Below are 18,480 nucleotides of genomic sequence, written 5' to 3'. Positions count from 1 at the left end.
GGACAAATTACACAGATTGAGTTAGCCTCGAAGTAAGTTCGAAACTTGTGATACGAGATACTAACTCGACGATACTATATTTTATAATAAATACGTATATAGATAAACATCCAAGAGCCAGGGGCCAATCAGAGAAAGTTCGTTTCTCATCATGCCCTGGCCGGGATTCGAACCCGGGACCTCCGGTGACACAGACAAGCGCACTACCGCTGCGCCACAGAGGCCGTCAAAATTATTCGATGCGTAGAAGCTTTTATTAGTCTTTAAATGTCACACTGATTCGAATAGTGAAGTGATTCGTTCGTCTTGAGGCAATTCTGAGTGCACCGTCAGAACATGTTTAACAAAATAATAATTGTTATGCTAACCAAACGAATAAGCAAAATGTCACAATTTGTGGAAGATTTTATGCTACAAAATTAGATGTTTCCATCAAATGTATCGATTTTAAGGTGTTTGTCAAGAAGTTGTTCATAGTAGTTCAAGAAGTCAGTCCTAAGATAGACAACAAATCCGTGGAACTTTACTTTTGTTTTGTAAAGTTTACTTTGGACAACAACAATAAATCTATTTAAAGCTTTCTTACTAGTGAGACAAATAAATAAAAGTAGTTTTTACTTAAAGATAATGTTTTTGTAGTTTGCCCTGGTTATTCGTTCAAATACTTCAATTTCATGCCACAAAGACACATTCAATTTCATTATCAATACAGGCTGCCTAAAAGAATAATCCCAAGTTAAGAAGCCTTTCCATTCATTGACTTTTATAATTTGCACGGCTTTCCGTGGGAGAAAGGCTAACAACTGGCACACGCTTTATTTTTTCTGCACTACCAACCCAGCATGGAATCTTGCACAATGTGCATACATAATAAAAAACTAATAAACTTAATGTATTTTTAATAACTCCTTACTCTTTTTTACAATCAACTTGAATATAAGACAATATGATCGCAGCAGAAATTATTAAACCGTCTAACTAAGCTATTATGCGCCTGATAGATTGTGCGCAGGTCCCCTGAGAGTCTGCCTCGATTTACTGTGATTGCGGCCAGTGCAGTACCTAATATATATCCAATCTGTGTTATACATACTTTAGGCATTAGATATCCGTGTGGTACGAGTACAAAATACAGACCAAAATTTGTTCTTTTTCCTGTGGATGATAAAAGGCAAACAGAATAAGCAAATTTATCTAGTGCACGCTTCAATGCTGTTCTGGAAGTCTTCTTTCTTCTGGCTTTGGTCCCAGTTGCATCCTCACCACTCTGGAGAGGAGATTGGAGTATGCCTCTGACCATGGATCCTAGATTGGGTGAGTCAGGTTTATACACGAAGCGACTCCCATCTGACAGCCGCAACCTAACCCCGTATTGGATCGATCATGGTTACACATTCAGTTACTTGAATATGCAGGTTTCCTCACGATGTTGTCCCTCACTGTAAGAACATCACACTTCGATAACAGTCATTGGTACATGGCCGAGGTGGGATTCGAACCTGTGCCTTTGTGCGCATCACGCAGCCACCTTACCAATTCGACCACCGACGCTCAATTCAGGTCTGGAAGTGACAAAAAAAATATATTGTTTGATAGCTGTTTGTACGGTGGGTCTAGGAGATATCAGGACCACCTCCCGTTTACCACTCAGGGCGAGATGGCACGGTTGATAACTTGGGATTCTTCTTTAAGGCGATGGGCTAGCTACCTGTACTATTTAAATCTCAATTTTATCGTTAAACCAAACAGCTGAACGTGGCCTTTCGGTCATTTTTAGACTGTTTGGTTTCCCACCGCAAGGAATATAGACCTGATATAAGATTATGTATAAAAAATATATCAGTTGCAAAACTATCAAATAATAATTTCATTTCGGTACAACCACCGATGAAGTTTCCACTCGTTAGCAACTAAACTTTCATAAACAGCGTTAAAACAGGGAGTTATTGCCCCATGGGGACGCCCTCATGGAAATTATGATGAATTCCTTCAGACCCATATTGCTTTCAATTTCATTATTTTCAACTTACCTTTGTTCCGAACGTAAATTGACAATAAATAATAGAGATTCTTTTTATTCGACAAAAAAGAAATAGTAGTGAGTGTATTTAGTTAGTTTTAATGTTTTGTCTCTTTTTCGGAATTCATAATGAAGTTCTTATGAACATTCAATTAAGTATACCAACTTATTTGAAATTTAAAAACTACATTAAGACAATTGTAAATTAGGGCCTGTAAAGATAGAAAACATACATGTTCAATTTATAGGAGAACCCCGAGCTTTGAATTTAAAATTACATAAACAAATACTTGGATTAACATTATTTAACTACATTCCACAATTATGTTCATGTAATCAAGTATCAGAACTTATGAGTAAATTTCTCCGTTATCTTAATTATTAACACGTGTCAGTTTCAGATATGAAATACTGTTCTTTAACAACAAACAAACAACTGAAAATTAAATGTCAAGATTTCAAACGCTTAGACAAGATTAATCATTAACTACTTACCTACTACGTTGAATCTATTATTACACTACCGTATAATATTTACCTTATGTCTTCATAGAATGCCTTTACCAAAGAAATCAACAATTACTGTCTTCTTTGTCGTATGCTTTTGACTTTTTTTCATCTGCAGTTTAAAACCTGTTCAGTCTTAAACCTGCAGGTTAATCCATGGTTAAATTACCGTTACACAGGTACGCTATGATTTTAAGATTCATAATACTGAAAGACAATATTTTTAAAGTCACGTTAAAAAAAAAACTACGAAGTTTTATAATTATACATACATTTTCCGACATTTTACGCTTTGATGTATAAGTAGTATCATTTTCATATTATTATTCAAAAATTTATACACAAAAAAAAGTATATTTATTTTATCCACACTCATTTCACCACATAATTTACAAGAACTAAGGACTAACTTTATTTAAAACCAATTCAAACTACATTTTGAAATGAGGAGAAAATATTCAAAGGCAATCATACATTCCCAGGGTTGTCGATACGTTTGGAAATCGATTCAGAAACATCCAATATTTCCTGAAGGCAAAACTGGAATCTCATATCAGATGACGAGTTTCGCGACAGGTAAGGGAATATCACGCTATATTTGTCACAAATTTATACGTCAATTGTAAATTGACATTTCGATATAAATTTATGTTTCGAATTTGTGTTAAATTGTATTCAAATCTAGGAACTTTGGACTCTATGAAACCTTTTTCCCGGAGGAGTGTGCAGAAACTACAATTTTCCACTAACCATGCTCCCTGCATATTGCTTGCGGTTTTCTCATTCATAACTCTTTTAACTAATCGTTCGCCGCGAACTTAGACCTCGCGAACACTTTAGATTGTAAATATCTCAAAAACAACTTGACCGATTTTAATTTCACTATTTGCTAAAACTATTATCAGAATAAAAGTCCAGTGTTGCATATGAAGTTATTTGTACTTCGAATTGCTTCGGCACATATAAGAAACAAATACTTATACAGATAAGAAAAAACGTGAGTAAAACCACACAAAACTAGTAAATAATGTCTTTATGTAGAGTAACTATTGATAAAAAGTAATTAAATAATATCCTCTCATTTCTATGAAACTATGTCTTGCACAATTTTAAGAAGACAATGCGTTGCCATACTACAGATATAGTCGTCAAGTTTATTAGCTTCTGCAAGATTTATTCCGCCCTTTTGCCAAAACTGTAAAATACAAAGCGAATGAACTTAAAGCGTGTTCCTTCATGTTGGCTGTTAAACGTGCTATTACTTCTTTCTCTCTCGTGTTCTTTGTTGCAACTTTAACTTTTATTTTTTACATATTCATTTACCTATCCATGTACACTTTAACATATAAAAATGATAAACAAAGAAACAATATAACATACGTTCTGCTTAATTCTAAAGAAATTATTTCAGCAGACCTGAAACAGGAATCATGACTAAAATAGTGAAAGGTACTCCACACAATTCTTTGAAGCCTGTGTCCTATTAAATTTTTTAACATTTTCTATTTCTTTTAATTGTTTATTATAAGTGAAATGGCTCGATTATTACCATTGATGAAATAAGGTCTTTTATCTGCCTATTTTCCTGGTGGTGGAATCGTGCCCGGAGTGTTCCTTACAGGTTTCGTTTTAAAATGCGGACTAGCAGCTGAGGCATATATTAGACTCAAATTAAAAGACTATCCCTCTGTACTCTCCATATTTAAGAACATAGCTATGGCTACCCCTAAAACCATAAATCCCACTTTTGCCCTCGCTAAGCGTTTTATCGGCCGACCATTCCGCAGCAAATCAAATTAAGGCTAGATCTGACTATAGTACTCTATATGACCCAGATATGAGGACGATTTTAATATAGGCCGTGGGCGATAGGTATATGTTGTTTGTGAACTGTGATCTCTTGGCTCTTAACTATGAAAATATATAAGTACGAGGTCCAGTGATATCCCAATACCTGTACACATATATTTGTGAGTCACTCATCACGGTTTGATTATTTCATATCTTAAATACCGGATTCACTTACAATGTAGAATGTTGACATATACCGAGTAGTGATACCTGGTACTACCCACAGCATTCCAATGATTTACCTACCCTTGCGACTATAAATATCAACATATATATATAGCTCAGATGTCCACATTGTTTACCCAGTAATTTTCCTGCAGACAATGATAAAAGACACATAACATAGGTACTTAAGGAATGTACCTTTTAGAAATTATCTGCCAGTAAACAAACAAGAACAAATGACCTCACGCACTTATTACTCTGGCGCCTACTTCGTGATTCATTGTATAGTAATGAGATACCTGTTTAATTAAGTCAGGAGATTATACTAAGAACGTACCTACTTTGATCAAATCCGGGACGTCCTGACGAAAGGTAAGGTCAAGAGTATCCTAAACCGGGGACCTTGCTTGAGTGATGAATGTGAATCTAGCGAATGAAGTATGCAGGGATTATAACAAATGGAAAGATAAAGTCTCTGCCTCTGTTCCAGCTTCAGGAAAGATCATAATTAAACCAAACCAAAGTTGTATTTTAACGTTGCACTATAGGACTGTGTCGAAGTGTTACCAGCACTTAAAGTATTGTATTCTGCCTCATCTTTCTTTCGTAGATGTCGTTAAAGGAAATAAATATTTTCAAACAGTATAGCATTCTATTTAGTGATCAAAATAGAATCTCTTCTATCATGAAAGAAATATAAGAAAAGTGATAGGTTGCTGTTAGAAAAATGGTGCGCAGGAGTATAGTTAAAAGTGTGAGACCATAATAGGTCTTACAACTGATGGAAATTAAGGAAAATCATTGACGACTAAGACTGCGTGCTATATTTCGTTTGACACTGGCGAAGTTGCAGTTTTACTTCTTTCCTATATGCCGGTCACTATAAAGATATCCATTAAAATGTATTTATTTATCCTAATGCTCGTAAATACTTACTAGTTAAATGATACTTTCCATGCTTCATCGGAATTTTGGAAAATACTCCCTTGGCACTTCTCTGATCCATTAACAGGTATCTGCTACAGTTGCATTGCATTATAGTCAAATCACTATCTGTTGTTTGTCAGTCAGTCATCAGTAAGGGAAATATTGACTCCCTTGTGCAAGCGACATTGCTGGCCCATTACTAAGCATTCAATGAAAAATACATAATTATTACCGACTACGGCGTAGCAAAATGGAGGGTTATTTACGACATTTAGTTTTTAGCCAATCATGATTTTATTCATTTGCCCCGTGTGGTTCCCGGCACTTTAAAATAGGACCATTTCATTTCTTCGTAGGCGACTATGGGAATAGGTATCTTTATATAATGGAGTTTTTTCATGATCCAATATGGGTTAGGTCCTCTTCAAAGGTCAAAAGTAGCACCGATGTAACCGGGACTAACGCTAGCACGAAGAGATGATTTTATTACTTTTGATTAGTAAAAAAATACATTTTCAGTTACACTTTTTTATTTCATTTATCATTCACTTTACAATAAAACAATAAATAACAATACAATATCTTTCATCTCCTTACGGCTCTCAATAAAATTTCCTATAGTAGGGGAAAGAGCCTAAAACAGTTCTTCGATCTATACGTTATAACATGGTCTCTAAATGGACGGAAATTACTAGGGTCATCGGTCAAGCGAGTAGGACCCCACTCAATAAAGTCCACACATGCGAGATAAGTGCGACCCAGTACTCGTGTCCTTAGTTTGCTGGTCACAAACAAGCCAACTAGGACATCCCGAAACACAAACCACTATTAATATCTAGTAATACAATCATCTCAGTCAAGTTTATAATACAATAGACTCCACAAGATTAGAAATAAGTGCAAAATACACTTGTTTGTACTCCGTGACAGCTGTCGGCTGAACGTTTTAAAAAAAAACAGAAGTTCTCAACAATTTTGATCCATCAAAATTATGTTTTTCTTCACCAATTTTCCGGGCAGTATTGGAAGAGCTGTAACATGGAGCACGGGGAAGCACAACATTCACTAACCACTTCATCAAGTCTCTCTTTCGTTAAAAATATTGACGCTCTCTTCCCCTTCGGTCTTGATAGAAAGTCTTCACTACCGAAATCTGCAACGCATATTTGGTAAATTATTCTTGACAGGTACGTTCGGCAAACTTCTTTAGATCCGGCACTCGGCTCACACTTAACGATTTCAGCGTATAAAAACATGACGCAAATTATACAACGGAGAAAATTCACTTTTGAAAACATTTTAAATTAATTTTCTGTTACTCAGGCGCTGTCTGGCGTCTGACTGGCAGAGAAGCTTCCGTCTAGTGTATAATCTGGCGATGCTTCTCAATAAATAGAAACGATAACCTATGTCAACGATGACTACTGCACAACGTAAAGTTCAAAACAACAAGTAGGAGGGCTCCCGAGTCAATACGAAACTCCCATTTGGTATTTATAGAACGCTGATAACTGTGTTTTCAGAGGTTCGCGGGTAAAGTACGGGACCAAATTTTACAAAAAACTTGTAAAATATTTAAGGCACTTCAAAAAATTGAAAATTGTGCGTAGTTACTCATCAAAAGTAGGTATTTGAATTAAATTGGTCTAAAACAGGTAAAACCTGAAATAACCACTTTTAGTCGGATTTCTCGAAATTTCTATTCAGGTGTTTACCTAATACACATAACTTTATTTTTTATGAGTTTCACTTGTAATTAAAAACTGTATTTTACAGCAATAAACTTGTTTTCGAGGAGATAAGACAGTAATATTAATTAAAATAGTGTTTATAAAAAAACAATCCACTTGAAAATAAGTTGATTGTTTTAAACGTATCAAGTGATTCATTATTCTGAGTCTGAGAATGACTTTGAATAATTAATTGAATATTAAAGTTTCATCACAATAAATCGATAAAATCTTATGCAAAAATTGGTTAAAGAAGTTATAATATTCATAACTACATATGAGCATAATGACTACTTTTACAATCTTGCATGTAGAGGGTTATGCATGCAGAGTTATGCGTGGGACGTGGAAAGGTGCTGTCTCTTTCTACCACTACAAGAAATAAGCGTCGTTATCAGTAATTAATATCCTATTTAGCAATGAAAATAAACTGCTATATTTTAAAGAACCACCAGATTTTATATCGCTATCTACGCCTAAATTAGACCAACGCAGTGTGAAGGATCTCTAAATAAATAGACCACTAAACACTACACGATTGTGGTGTGATAAACAAACATCGTTAAATTAATGAAGGGCGCCCAATTAGAAATACATAATATCTTGTTTACAAATAAGAGTATTCGAAGGCGACTACTAGGCCAGATTGTTTTTAGAGACCCGTATCGCAATCTCGAGAGAGATGGAACCCTTTAAATATGACATAAACCTGGTCAAATTTCTTTAAAAAAAAAATTCATAACAAATATCTAGTGCTTAATAAATATACTCTAATAGCGGGGAATACATTTTCCTTCTTAATTTTCATAGATTAATGTGGCTATATTTTAATAAGTTGTCATAAAACAGTTTTCCGTGTACGTATTAAAAAATATAACATAAATTCTCTTTCTCTCATATATTTCCTTTTAAGATGCATCTTCACCGCTCAATTTCGGAGCCTACTGTTCGCTTTACGACATCTCGCTTTTCATTTTGTCTAATCTGCAGCGTAATCACTTCAAGATTCTTGGCATGCTTATTATTCTTAAAAATGTAACTATTACTATTCGGTGTGCCCCTTGCACCTGCGTCTATCGGAGACGGCATAGCCTGTCATTTGTTCTCCTAATAGATATACCAGTTCCTCACGCGGTCGGTCTGTGAAACTCCTCGCGCTCAGCGCAGCATTTCTTTCACATTTTACACTTGGCTTTAGTTTCATGACGTGCCGCCAGACTGATGCCAGATAGGGGTTGCCATGTTAGTGCCTTGATATACATAAATGCTTAGTATGCTGAAATGCTCAGTTGCCTGGTAAGACACCCTCTGAATAGTAGTGAAGGCGACGAGTGGTGCTGTTTATAAGCCACGTAGCATGTATCCCGAAAGGGTTCCTCACAAACCTGTTGACAACCAATGTCGTAAATAAATAGAGATACAGTTGGGAAAACGTTGTGGATGAAAGTCAAAAATGTATGGAATCCACAAATAGCGAGAAATATTTGCACTTGTCAAGACATTTAAGCTAAAGTAAAGAAAATGATTTCGTTTATCAAAATATGGAAATTGAATGTGTTTTAAAATATTTTTCTTTCTAGAAATCTTGATTACAGTAGTAGGTACACACCTCATGGCGGCAGCAGAGAAATCTAAGAGGCGAATAAAATTAAACTTTAAATCTGCATGAGAATGGAATAATAAAACTCATTAGAAATTATCGTGAGAAAGTTGAGAGTGCGATAAGGTTAAGGAAATTTTCCCTGTTCTGTCTAGCAACAGTTTAATTACTAATACATTTTATATAACCAACACATCTTAACATATAAGCACACTAATGAGCGAGCACGTGTTGGCTAACTGATAAGTTATATAGTTGTATTTATAGCAAATCATTTAAAATTAGCAATGTCATCTCGTAGTGAAAATTTATGTGTTGATAGGCAGTGTTATGAAGGAATCAGTTCATAACTTATTACATATGTATGTATTAATTTATCAGGCCTATGTTTTGCGTAGTTTATACCTTAGCCTACGTCTAAAAAAAAGGTATATCTAAATGATCTCAATATTTTATTATCAATACCGTTAGGTCAAGTGTCCAAACGTCCAAACGAATTTAAATAAGTAGGTACAATGCATATTTATCTTGCCTGTTTTCCAAAGAAATAAGCAAAAACTATAGATCTGCACTGACAAGTACTAACCCTTAAAAAGTGGCGGGGCTCTGACTCCCGCAGTGTCTTTCTGCTTTATGTATTCGTTTTTTATCGAGATAAGTAACGCACACTAGAACATAATCATAACACAATAATCTATAAACTAACATAAAACAACACACCATATCCAATAACTTATACATTAAAAATAAGACATCATAACTTTAATACTGCCATACAATGTTTCAAGGTGATTTAAACCTTACCACCACGCACACAGGTCATATTTACGTTTAGATAGCATCAAGTGTCAGGGGTTGATGTAGTGTAGCAATATATTTTGGTGAGACATTCCCTTGCACACGTAGATAACGCGTATATAATAAATGTCATTCTAGGTGAACGGTACTGCAGTAGCGAAGGTATTTGACCTGTTACAACGGATACTAGCAGACATAATAACATTAGTCACTCACTGAAGTAATTTACCGCGTCTACCAGGTTACCTATAATCATTGGTATTTATAAGTCGCCTTTATTATAAGGGTAAAGTAAACATTGGATTTTGATTACGTTTTTCCAAAGTAGTATAACTGCATCTTGTGTCGTAAAATTTAGTAAAAAATTATATAAAATACCAACGTATAAAAATTTTTACAGCCGTCTAATGCTGAAGATCGATTAAGCCCCTTCTAACTCACATACTTATTATACACAGGTTGGCCAATGCTACTGTGGTCATATCGGTACCAATATGAACTTGTTTTGGCACGCACATTAGTTTTATGGTCTTACGTGTGAAAAAACTCCGTGGGAACTTTCCAGTTAATTGGATGTGCTATAAAAAAACCTACATATATCACTGAGACTCTATCGATACCATATTGATACACTACTGTTACATTAATTTTTTCCGCTTGATAGGTAAAAATTTTACAAAATACCTCTCTACGATAGGCAAACATTTACTCACAACTTTATTGAGCCAAAGCTTCAAATTAAAAAGCTGGAAACTCGATGTGATGAAATAAAGATAAAATTCAGGGCCGGAAACTAACTTTATGTGTTCAAAGACGTCCCTTATAAATAAGTTGGAATAAATAAACATGTTTATTTGTTTAATCTTAAATGAGTGCATGTTTCCCAAGATGTGTTTACATTGAATCACTCTGTTTAGAGCTGATTGCTTGTAAGTAACTTTAGGCCGCTACTCTGCTTGCGTAATTTTTTTTGTGTATATCTTTATATATTCACTTCTTTACAACTATTTTAGAAGATCAAGTAGGAGTCGCTTCGTGTAAACACGTGACTTACCTTAGCCAGGATCATGGTCAAACGCAACCACGCTTTTCTAAATAGAAGATTTTTTTAAATATCGTCTTCCTCTTGACTTTAATCCCGGTTGAGTCCTCACACCTCTGGAGATGAGACTGGGGACCTTTAAACTCGATTCTGTAAAAAAAAGATTTTCTAAAAACTAGATTGTAGATTGAAGTCAAAGGTATGAACGAATTTCCTTTTTGTACATAAGAAAACCATTTATATAACCTCAAAGGAAATATATCTGTGTTGTTTATTTCATCATACAATTGTTTCATAATAGTATGCATATGGTAAATTTTTTGGACAGATTATACATCCGCTTCAGAATCAATTTATCAACCGAAGAAAAGTTATCAAAGGAAACGCTACAAGTGCCAATACGAATGCACGTATGGCAGCTTCAAGATGTATTGCAACAATAAAAGAAAAACTCATAGCTTTGATACCGTTACTATGATGAAAATATATTGCGCCAATCGCACTCTCCGGGAACAATAAATTTTACATTGTAACACCTGCAACTTGAATTTGTGTATCTGTCTATAAGGCTATATTATTTTGTACAAAAAAGGAAAACTGTTCTTTCTGTGAGTAGTTTTTTATAATAAACATTGTGAACAGTATGCCGACGGTAATACTTAAATCTACATACATATGTCCCATAATCAAATTTTGATGTGATGATTACAAGCGGACCTCTTTACAAGTACATACGACTACATACATATACTCTTGCAGGGTAGCTAACAGAGCCAACATTCTTAAAAAGACTGAAAGGCCGCGTTCAGCTGTATGGTTGGATTGGTGGTTGCTAGTCCATAGCCTACCAGAAGAATCCTACGCATTTTACGGCATCCATGGGAAAGAAATGGAGTGGTCCCCTTCTAAAGTGCCAGAACCACACACTCTTCACAAGTAAATCGTCTAAAAACACTTTAAAATAAAGAAGAATGAAGACCCTCCTCCTTTTCATATCTTTTCATCATCATCATCATATTTTAGTCTGACAGATAAGACTGGAGCATTTTAAAATTCTGTGAAGATCGTAAAACATTATTTAAGGAAAAATGACTCCCTTAAACTAATTGCATCAAATTTCGCAATCCGATAATTTTATGTAGATAGGTCACAAAACGTTAAACTCATATCAATGTTTTCACCAAATTTATATGATGCTAAGAGTCTGAATGAATGTATGAATGAAATCGAGTGCATATTAGTACCGAAGTAGATTTTTATCAGAGATGTTATTTTTAACCCTCAACAAATCGACCTTATCAAGTTGTTTACGTCCTAACTCGTTCACCACAAATTCAAAACACGTGATAATGTTAATTAATGTATCACCCAAATAAAATGGTGGTTAGGCGATATTAAAATATTTTATTTTAAAAACAACATTATTACTTAGCCAGTAAGATAGTAAATAGATAGTTTATTTTAAAGTAGGTACCAGGTAATGTAAATAAAAAAATGTTTGATTAGTTATCTAGGATGTTTGTCTTATATATCTGTGGTACAGAACTTTGGCACGATCCGTATGAGTTGTATTTGCTTAATTATATATTTGCAGTATGAGAACATAGGTACGTAACCTACATAAGAGTAGGAATGCGGCCATATAGCTTGGTCATAATAGTTAATATACATTGAAAGTATGAATAGGAAGGTTGTAGTGCGAAGGCCTAGACGAATCTACCTTGATCAAATCAAAGTCCTGGTTAAAGGTCAGCTCAATAGTACCTGAAACTTTAGAGCTCGCTTGAATAAAGTTATGAGTGCAGATGAGGTGAAAGAAGTGTGCAGGGATCAGGGACTGTGGCATGTGAAAAGATTAGTATCTGCCCTCCCCTCCGAGAAGGAAGCGTGATTTTATGCATGCATAATATTTTAAGTGAAAACAAATTAAGGTGATAATTTGGTATGAAAGAAACAAGACACAGGTAGATACATACGCAAATAAGAAATTCGCGAATAAAAGCTTGTTAAAAGATATTTACATTTTCTAGTATGAGTTCATCCTTTGGTTACATTACCTTAACTATATTTATTTTACCATACAGCCTCAAAAAATAAGATATATCTCAGCACTCTCAGGATTTTAGAGGAAATAGCTGCCGTAAAAATCCCGAGATCCTTTTAAAAGCTACCGTAATTGGATTAAAAGGGACAAAGTGCTCATTTGCGCCGCAAACAAAACAGAATTACTTGCTACTTCTACTACCTTTTGGAAACATTCCCTTGAATAAAAACGATAAAAGTTACCGCCTCATGATCCAACAGATTAACGGACGGATTAAAAATGTTTCAATGTTAAAATTCGCATAATATAGAAGCTTAGAAACATTAATGGCTGACAGGGATCTTCCCACATACTTATTCGTATCATTATCCCAAAATAAGAGGTAGGCAATTTTTTAAATTTGCTTCTCATACTCAACATAAAAGTAAACTCGCGGGACAAACCATAATATTATATCGTATGTATTATCTTAATTTTATACATACATATAATATCTCATCTTCATCTTTTACTGTGTAGTAGAGCCAACACTCATAAGATTAGGCCATCTTATGTTAAATGGTTAATGATGGTACATACATACATACATACATACATAAAATCACGCCTCTTTCCCGGAGGGGTAGGCAGAGACTACCTCTTTCCACTTGCCACGATCTCTGCATACTTCTTTCGCTTCGTCCACATTCATAACTCTCTTCATACAAGCTCGGCGGTTTCGGGTACTTTTGACCTGACCCTTTACCAGGACGTCCTTAATTTGATCAAGATACGTTCGTCTAGGTCTTCCCACTCCGACCTTTCCCTCCACACTCTCCTTGTATATCTGCTTAGTCAACCTGCTTTCATTCATCCTCTCCACATGACCGAACCATCTTAACATACCCTTTTCTATTCCTGTAACTACATCTTCTTTCACATCACAACATTCCCTTATCACGCTGTTCCTTATCCTGTCACTGTTAATGATGGTATAGATAAAAAAATGCTGACAATTCTCTTATACATCATTACAAAGAAAATATATACATTTCCTTTGTTGAAGTTGAAGCACCTATTTGTAAGATAAGTACATAATCTTGATGGACTAATGTATCACAATAAGCGGAAAAAAATTGAAGCGATGAGTACATACTGCATTATTAAAAAAAACCAAAATTAATTGTGGCGACATCAGTAATGTCACACAACTGTCAATCATCGCGAAGAAATTGACGTGCTCACCAATAGCAGCGAAGAATCTAAATCGTGCGAAGATTTCACAGATTAGAGCATAAATACAACCTCCATCTCAACATCGTCGGAGCCGCGGTTCCCCAGGCATAACACCAAGCCTGGCGGAAGATGTTCCCTTTGGTGGCGGTCGAGCCCGAACTGAATCGTCGCTCCCGCTACAAAATTACTTTTCATGTCGTTTCAATGTAGTCGTAACAAAATAATTCGTTTGGAAAAGCTTAGGTTTAAAAATGGCGTGAATATTTTATTTTATTTATTTATTTTATTTTATTTTTAATAGGAAGACCAACAGCTACAAACATAATATAGTACTTAGTAGAAATAAAGCTAGTTAGCAAAGAAGCCAATTAAAGGTCCTCACAAATAAGAAACAAGATAAATAGAAAAAGTTGAACACTGACAACACAAACTTAGAGTTCAAAAAAAAAAAAATAATAGAAACTTAAAGTAAAAGTTTTTACAAGATATGTTCTACGATTCACGTGCAAGATGCAGTATACAATATAACTAAATTAGATTCCTATCTATGAGATACAAAATAAAAGGAAAATTTTGTTGTCACTGAAGAAAGTGATCGTAAAGTAGACGTCTCGCTTTTGCTATGCCTGTGGCAAATAAGTCCAAATCCACAATTCTACAGATATTATTAAAATTTTGGCCAACACGCAACATAAAAGAGTTCTTCCGATACTTAGTTGATACAACCGGTACAGATATAAGAGGCGTATATCGAAGATTCCTAGAGGGAGCGACGATTTTTAATTTAGATAGGAGTTCAGGGGAATCCACTGAACCACTAGCAATTTTTAACAAATAAACTATGTCTGCGACATCACGACGTATTTTTAGAGGAACTAGATGTTGTTGTTTGCATAAGGTTAAATAATTATCAGAGCTGAATTTCAGTCTCATGCGGTAACATAAATATTTGACAAACTTACGCTGTATATTTTCTAGGCGATCTATATAGATATTATACAAGGGATTCCATACTTGTGAAGCGTATTCAAGGTGAGTTCGAACATATGTACAATATAATATTTTTATAGTTTTGATGCATTTAAACGTTGAAGAGCACCTTAGGACGAATCCAAGAGATCTAAGAGCCTTCGAAATTATTTTATTTACATGGGTGTCAAATATTAATTTAGTGTCGTGCTCGACTCCCAAGTCACGAACTGATGACGAACGCTGCAATGGCATTTGCTTAAGATAGTATGTGGTTGGGATAATATGTTTTTTTCTGGTATAGGTAATGACACAACATTTGGAGGGATTTAGGACAAGGTCGTTTTGAGAGCAATACTCTTCAAGCCGCGCAATATCAGCTTGAAGAGCAGCTGCGTCAGATTGCGATGATATAGTAGAAAAAACCTTCATATCGTCAGCAAAGCAAAGCAGTTTAGAAGAATGTAAGCATTTATAAATGTCATTAATCATGATATTAAAGAGAAGAGGCCCTAATAGTGAGCCTTGAGGAACACCGCTGGGAATATGAACCCAACTCGAGATATAATTTTTTACAACAACCGCCTGACACCTATGATCTATATAAGATGTAAACCATCTTAAGAGATCTCCACCGATACCAACTGCCGCCAACTTGATCAACAGGATTCTGTGATCAATTCGATCAAAGCATTTCGAGTAATCAGTGTATATAACATCAACCTGCTGATTAGTTTCCATGGAATCCGTTAGAAAGTCATTAAAGAGTACGAGGTTAGAGACAGTCGACCGTCCACTGAGGAAGCCATGCTGAAAGGGACCAAAGGAATTCTTTAAAATAGGATATAGTTGATTATAAATTATACGTTCAAAAATCTTAGCGATTAAACACAACTTGGAAATTGGCCTATAGTTTGTGACATCCGCTTTGGATCCCTTCTTATGGACAGGAGTAACAAACGCCGACTTCCACATGCTGGGAACGAAACCCTTGCTTAATGACATCCTAAATAACATGGCAATAGGTACGGATATAGTATCGGCTGTAGCTATTAAAAAACAAGCTGGTAGTTTATCCGGGCCCGCTGACTTTGACGTATCAAGTGACAGTAAGTGTTTTTTGACATCATCTGTACAAACTTCAACATTAGAAACAAAAGAAGTGGGTATATCAGAAAAGGAATCGGACATAGGACTGGGGAGAGAGGTCGATGCAATCGGTTGTGAAAAATTAGAGTAAAAATATGTGGAAAACGCGTCACAAATCTCACTGCCAGTTTTATATTGTACGTTATTGTATGAGACGTTGCTCGGAATACTACTGGATTTTGAATTATTTTTTTCTTTAATATAGGTCCAAAAACATTTAGGATTCTTAACAATAGAACTTTCAACTTTATCAAGGTAATTCTGGTGGCAAGTTTTTTCAAGACGCTTACATCTATCTCGTAACAATTTAAAAGTTTCATAGTCCGACAAGTTTTCATAAATATTGTATTGTTTTAAATATTTGTTTTTTTCCTTAATAACTTTAATGAGAGCCTTAGAATACCAAGCAGGGAACGAATTACTAGTGGGTTGCACTGTTGGAACATATTTGTGAATGAGGGTATTAATAAAATTATAGAAATAGTCAGTGGCCTCCTCCACAGTCCTACCCGAAAATTCCTGTTTCCAATTCATTTTAGAAATTTCTGAATTTATTTGTTTGTAGTCACTCTTATAAAAAAGTCGTTTAGTAAATGAGGCTGGCTTGAGAAAAGCGTCAGTATTAAAATTAGCGGAAATAACTAAAGAATCATGCAATGGGTCTATTGGCACCAAAGAATCTGGATTTTTTTGAACATTGACAGTCTCATTAGAGATGACCAGGTCCAGTATTCTACCCTGACTATTCAGTATACCATTGAATTGAGACAATCCGTGCAACTTAAGTTGGTCGGTAAGCAAGTATTCATTACCACTATTTATGTTAGATGGGCTATAACTTAAGTCACTATTCAAGTTCCACACGATTTTACTTAAATTGAAGTCACCGATAATGAGATATTTATCTAAAGGATTATGCATGAATACATCATCCAGGCTGTTAAAAAAGTTAGATAACTGTTGGGAAAAGGAATTGCCCAATTTTTGGGTACATAAATATAAAACACAAAAATTAATTTTAATCGGATTTTTTTTACCTTGTTTAAGAGTCAAGGTCACCCATAAATCCTCCGCGCTAGAGTGGAATGTTGGTTGCGAAGTAACAGCAAGTTCCCGCCGCGCAGCAATGAGTACTCCACCGCCGTATTTCTGTTCTGTTAAAGTATAGTCACGGTCGCGGCGCCAGACTACATACCGATCATCAAAAATCTCACTGTCCGCAATCCCATCCAATAGCCAAGTCTCGGTTAAAAACACTACATCGTAATTAGACATACACAAATTCCGCTTAAATGTATCAGTCTTGGTACGCAGCCCTCTAGTATTTTGGTAATAAATGCTTAAATTTAATTTATTCACTGTAACTAAGAATGTTGTATGAGACAAAATAGAAATAAATTATTATCGTAATAAAAACTAAGGTAATTGTATCAGAAAGTACGGTAGTTAAAATAATAAGTATCGGACAAAAAGCGTTTATGAATAGATCGTGACTAACTTGAGAATATGCATACGCAATAAACATGTGTAAGAAAAGGATGAGTATAGATTTAATAATATCAACCACAAGCATAACAGAGCGATAAGTCGAACAAAAGCCACCCGGACGAGAACAAAAGGCCAGCGTAGGCACGGACTGCAAGTCAGAGGCGCTAAACATGTTCAAGAAGTAAGTTTTTAAGAAATATGTTTTTAACAATAGACGGGTGAACAAACTGATACGGATTTTTAAATGCAAGAAAGAAATATAAAGCCATAAAATACTTCCGAACAATTGAAATGCAGAACATAAATATAATTTTAAACTACACATTATTATGAACCAAGTTAAGAAAGTTTGTTTAAATCACTGTCGCTATTGATGATGAGAATCTTTGAAGTGTCATTTTGCCTAACATGTATTTTCCCATACTTCACCCACACATAACGGTAGCCCAGTCTTTCCTTAAGAGTAGTTTTAGTTTTAGTGAGTAAATTCTTCATATCAGCCGTAAGGTGATCGTTTACATATATGCGCTGTACGTCATCCCGGTAGCCGATATCACTTGCTACGATGTTTTTGACAGACCGCGCAGCAGCAACAAAGTCCTCCTTTACATAGCGATTAGCGAAATTCACTATAATAGACTTTTCCTTGGAATTATGCGTAGGAACCCTGGCAATGTAGTTTATACATGTTTTAGCAAACTGACATTTTATATGTTTACAAATAGATTCGACAATCGAAAACAGATTTTCATCCTTTTTAGTAGGCACCCCTTTAATCTCAGCGTTGTTTAGACGGGCCCACTGCTCCTTAGCAGCCAAGCTAAGTTTGCACTTCATAAGCTCGTCTTGAGTAGATTTCAGGGCTTCCTTAAGATTATCGAATTCTGCAAATTTAGACTCCACAGCATCTATTCTATTTGCACATTCATCCAGTTTATCATTATTGAATTCACATGCAGCACGGAGCTTCTGCAT

The 18,480-nt window shown here is 35.2% G+C and overlaps 1 protein-coding gene across 1 annotated transcript; it reads right to left on the bottom strand.

The window, feature by feature from the left end:
* Positions 1-17,844: 17,844 nt before the first annotated feature.
* On the bottom strand, positions 17,845-18,480 carry LOC132902263 (uncharacterized). Its single transcript, XM_060946648.1, has one exon. The coding sequence runs from the start codon at positions 18,478-18,480 to the stop codon at positions 17,845-17,847; it is 636 nt and encodes a 211-aa protein (XP_060802631.1).

This window comes from Amyelois transitella, chromosome 11 (assembly GCF_032362555.1).
Source record: "Amyelois transitella isolate CPQ chromosome 11, ilAmyTran1.1, whole genome shotgun sequence".
Classification (NCBI taxonomy): Eukaryota; Metazoa; Arthropoda; class Insecta; order Lepidoptera; family Pyralidae; genus Amyelois; species Amyelois transitella.
This window is presented reverse-complemented; position numbering and strand designations above follow the sequence as displayed.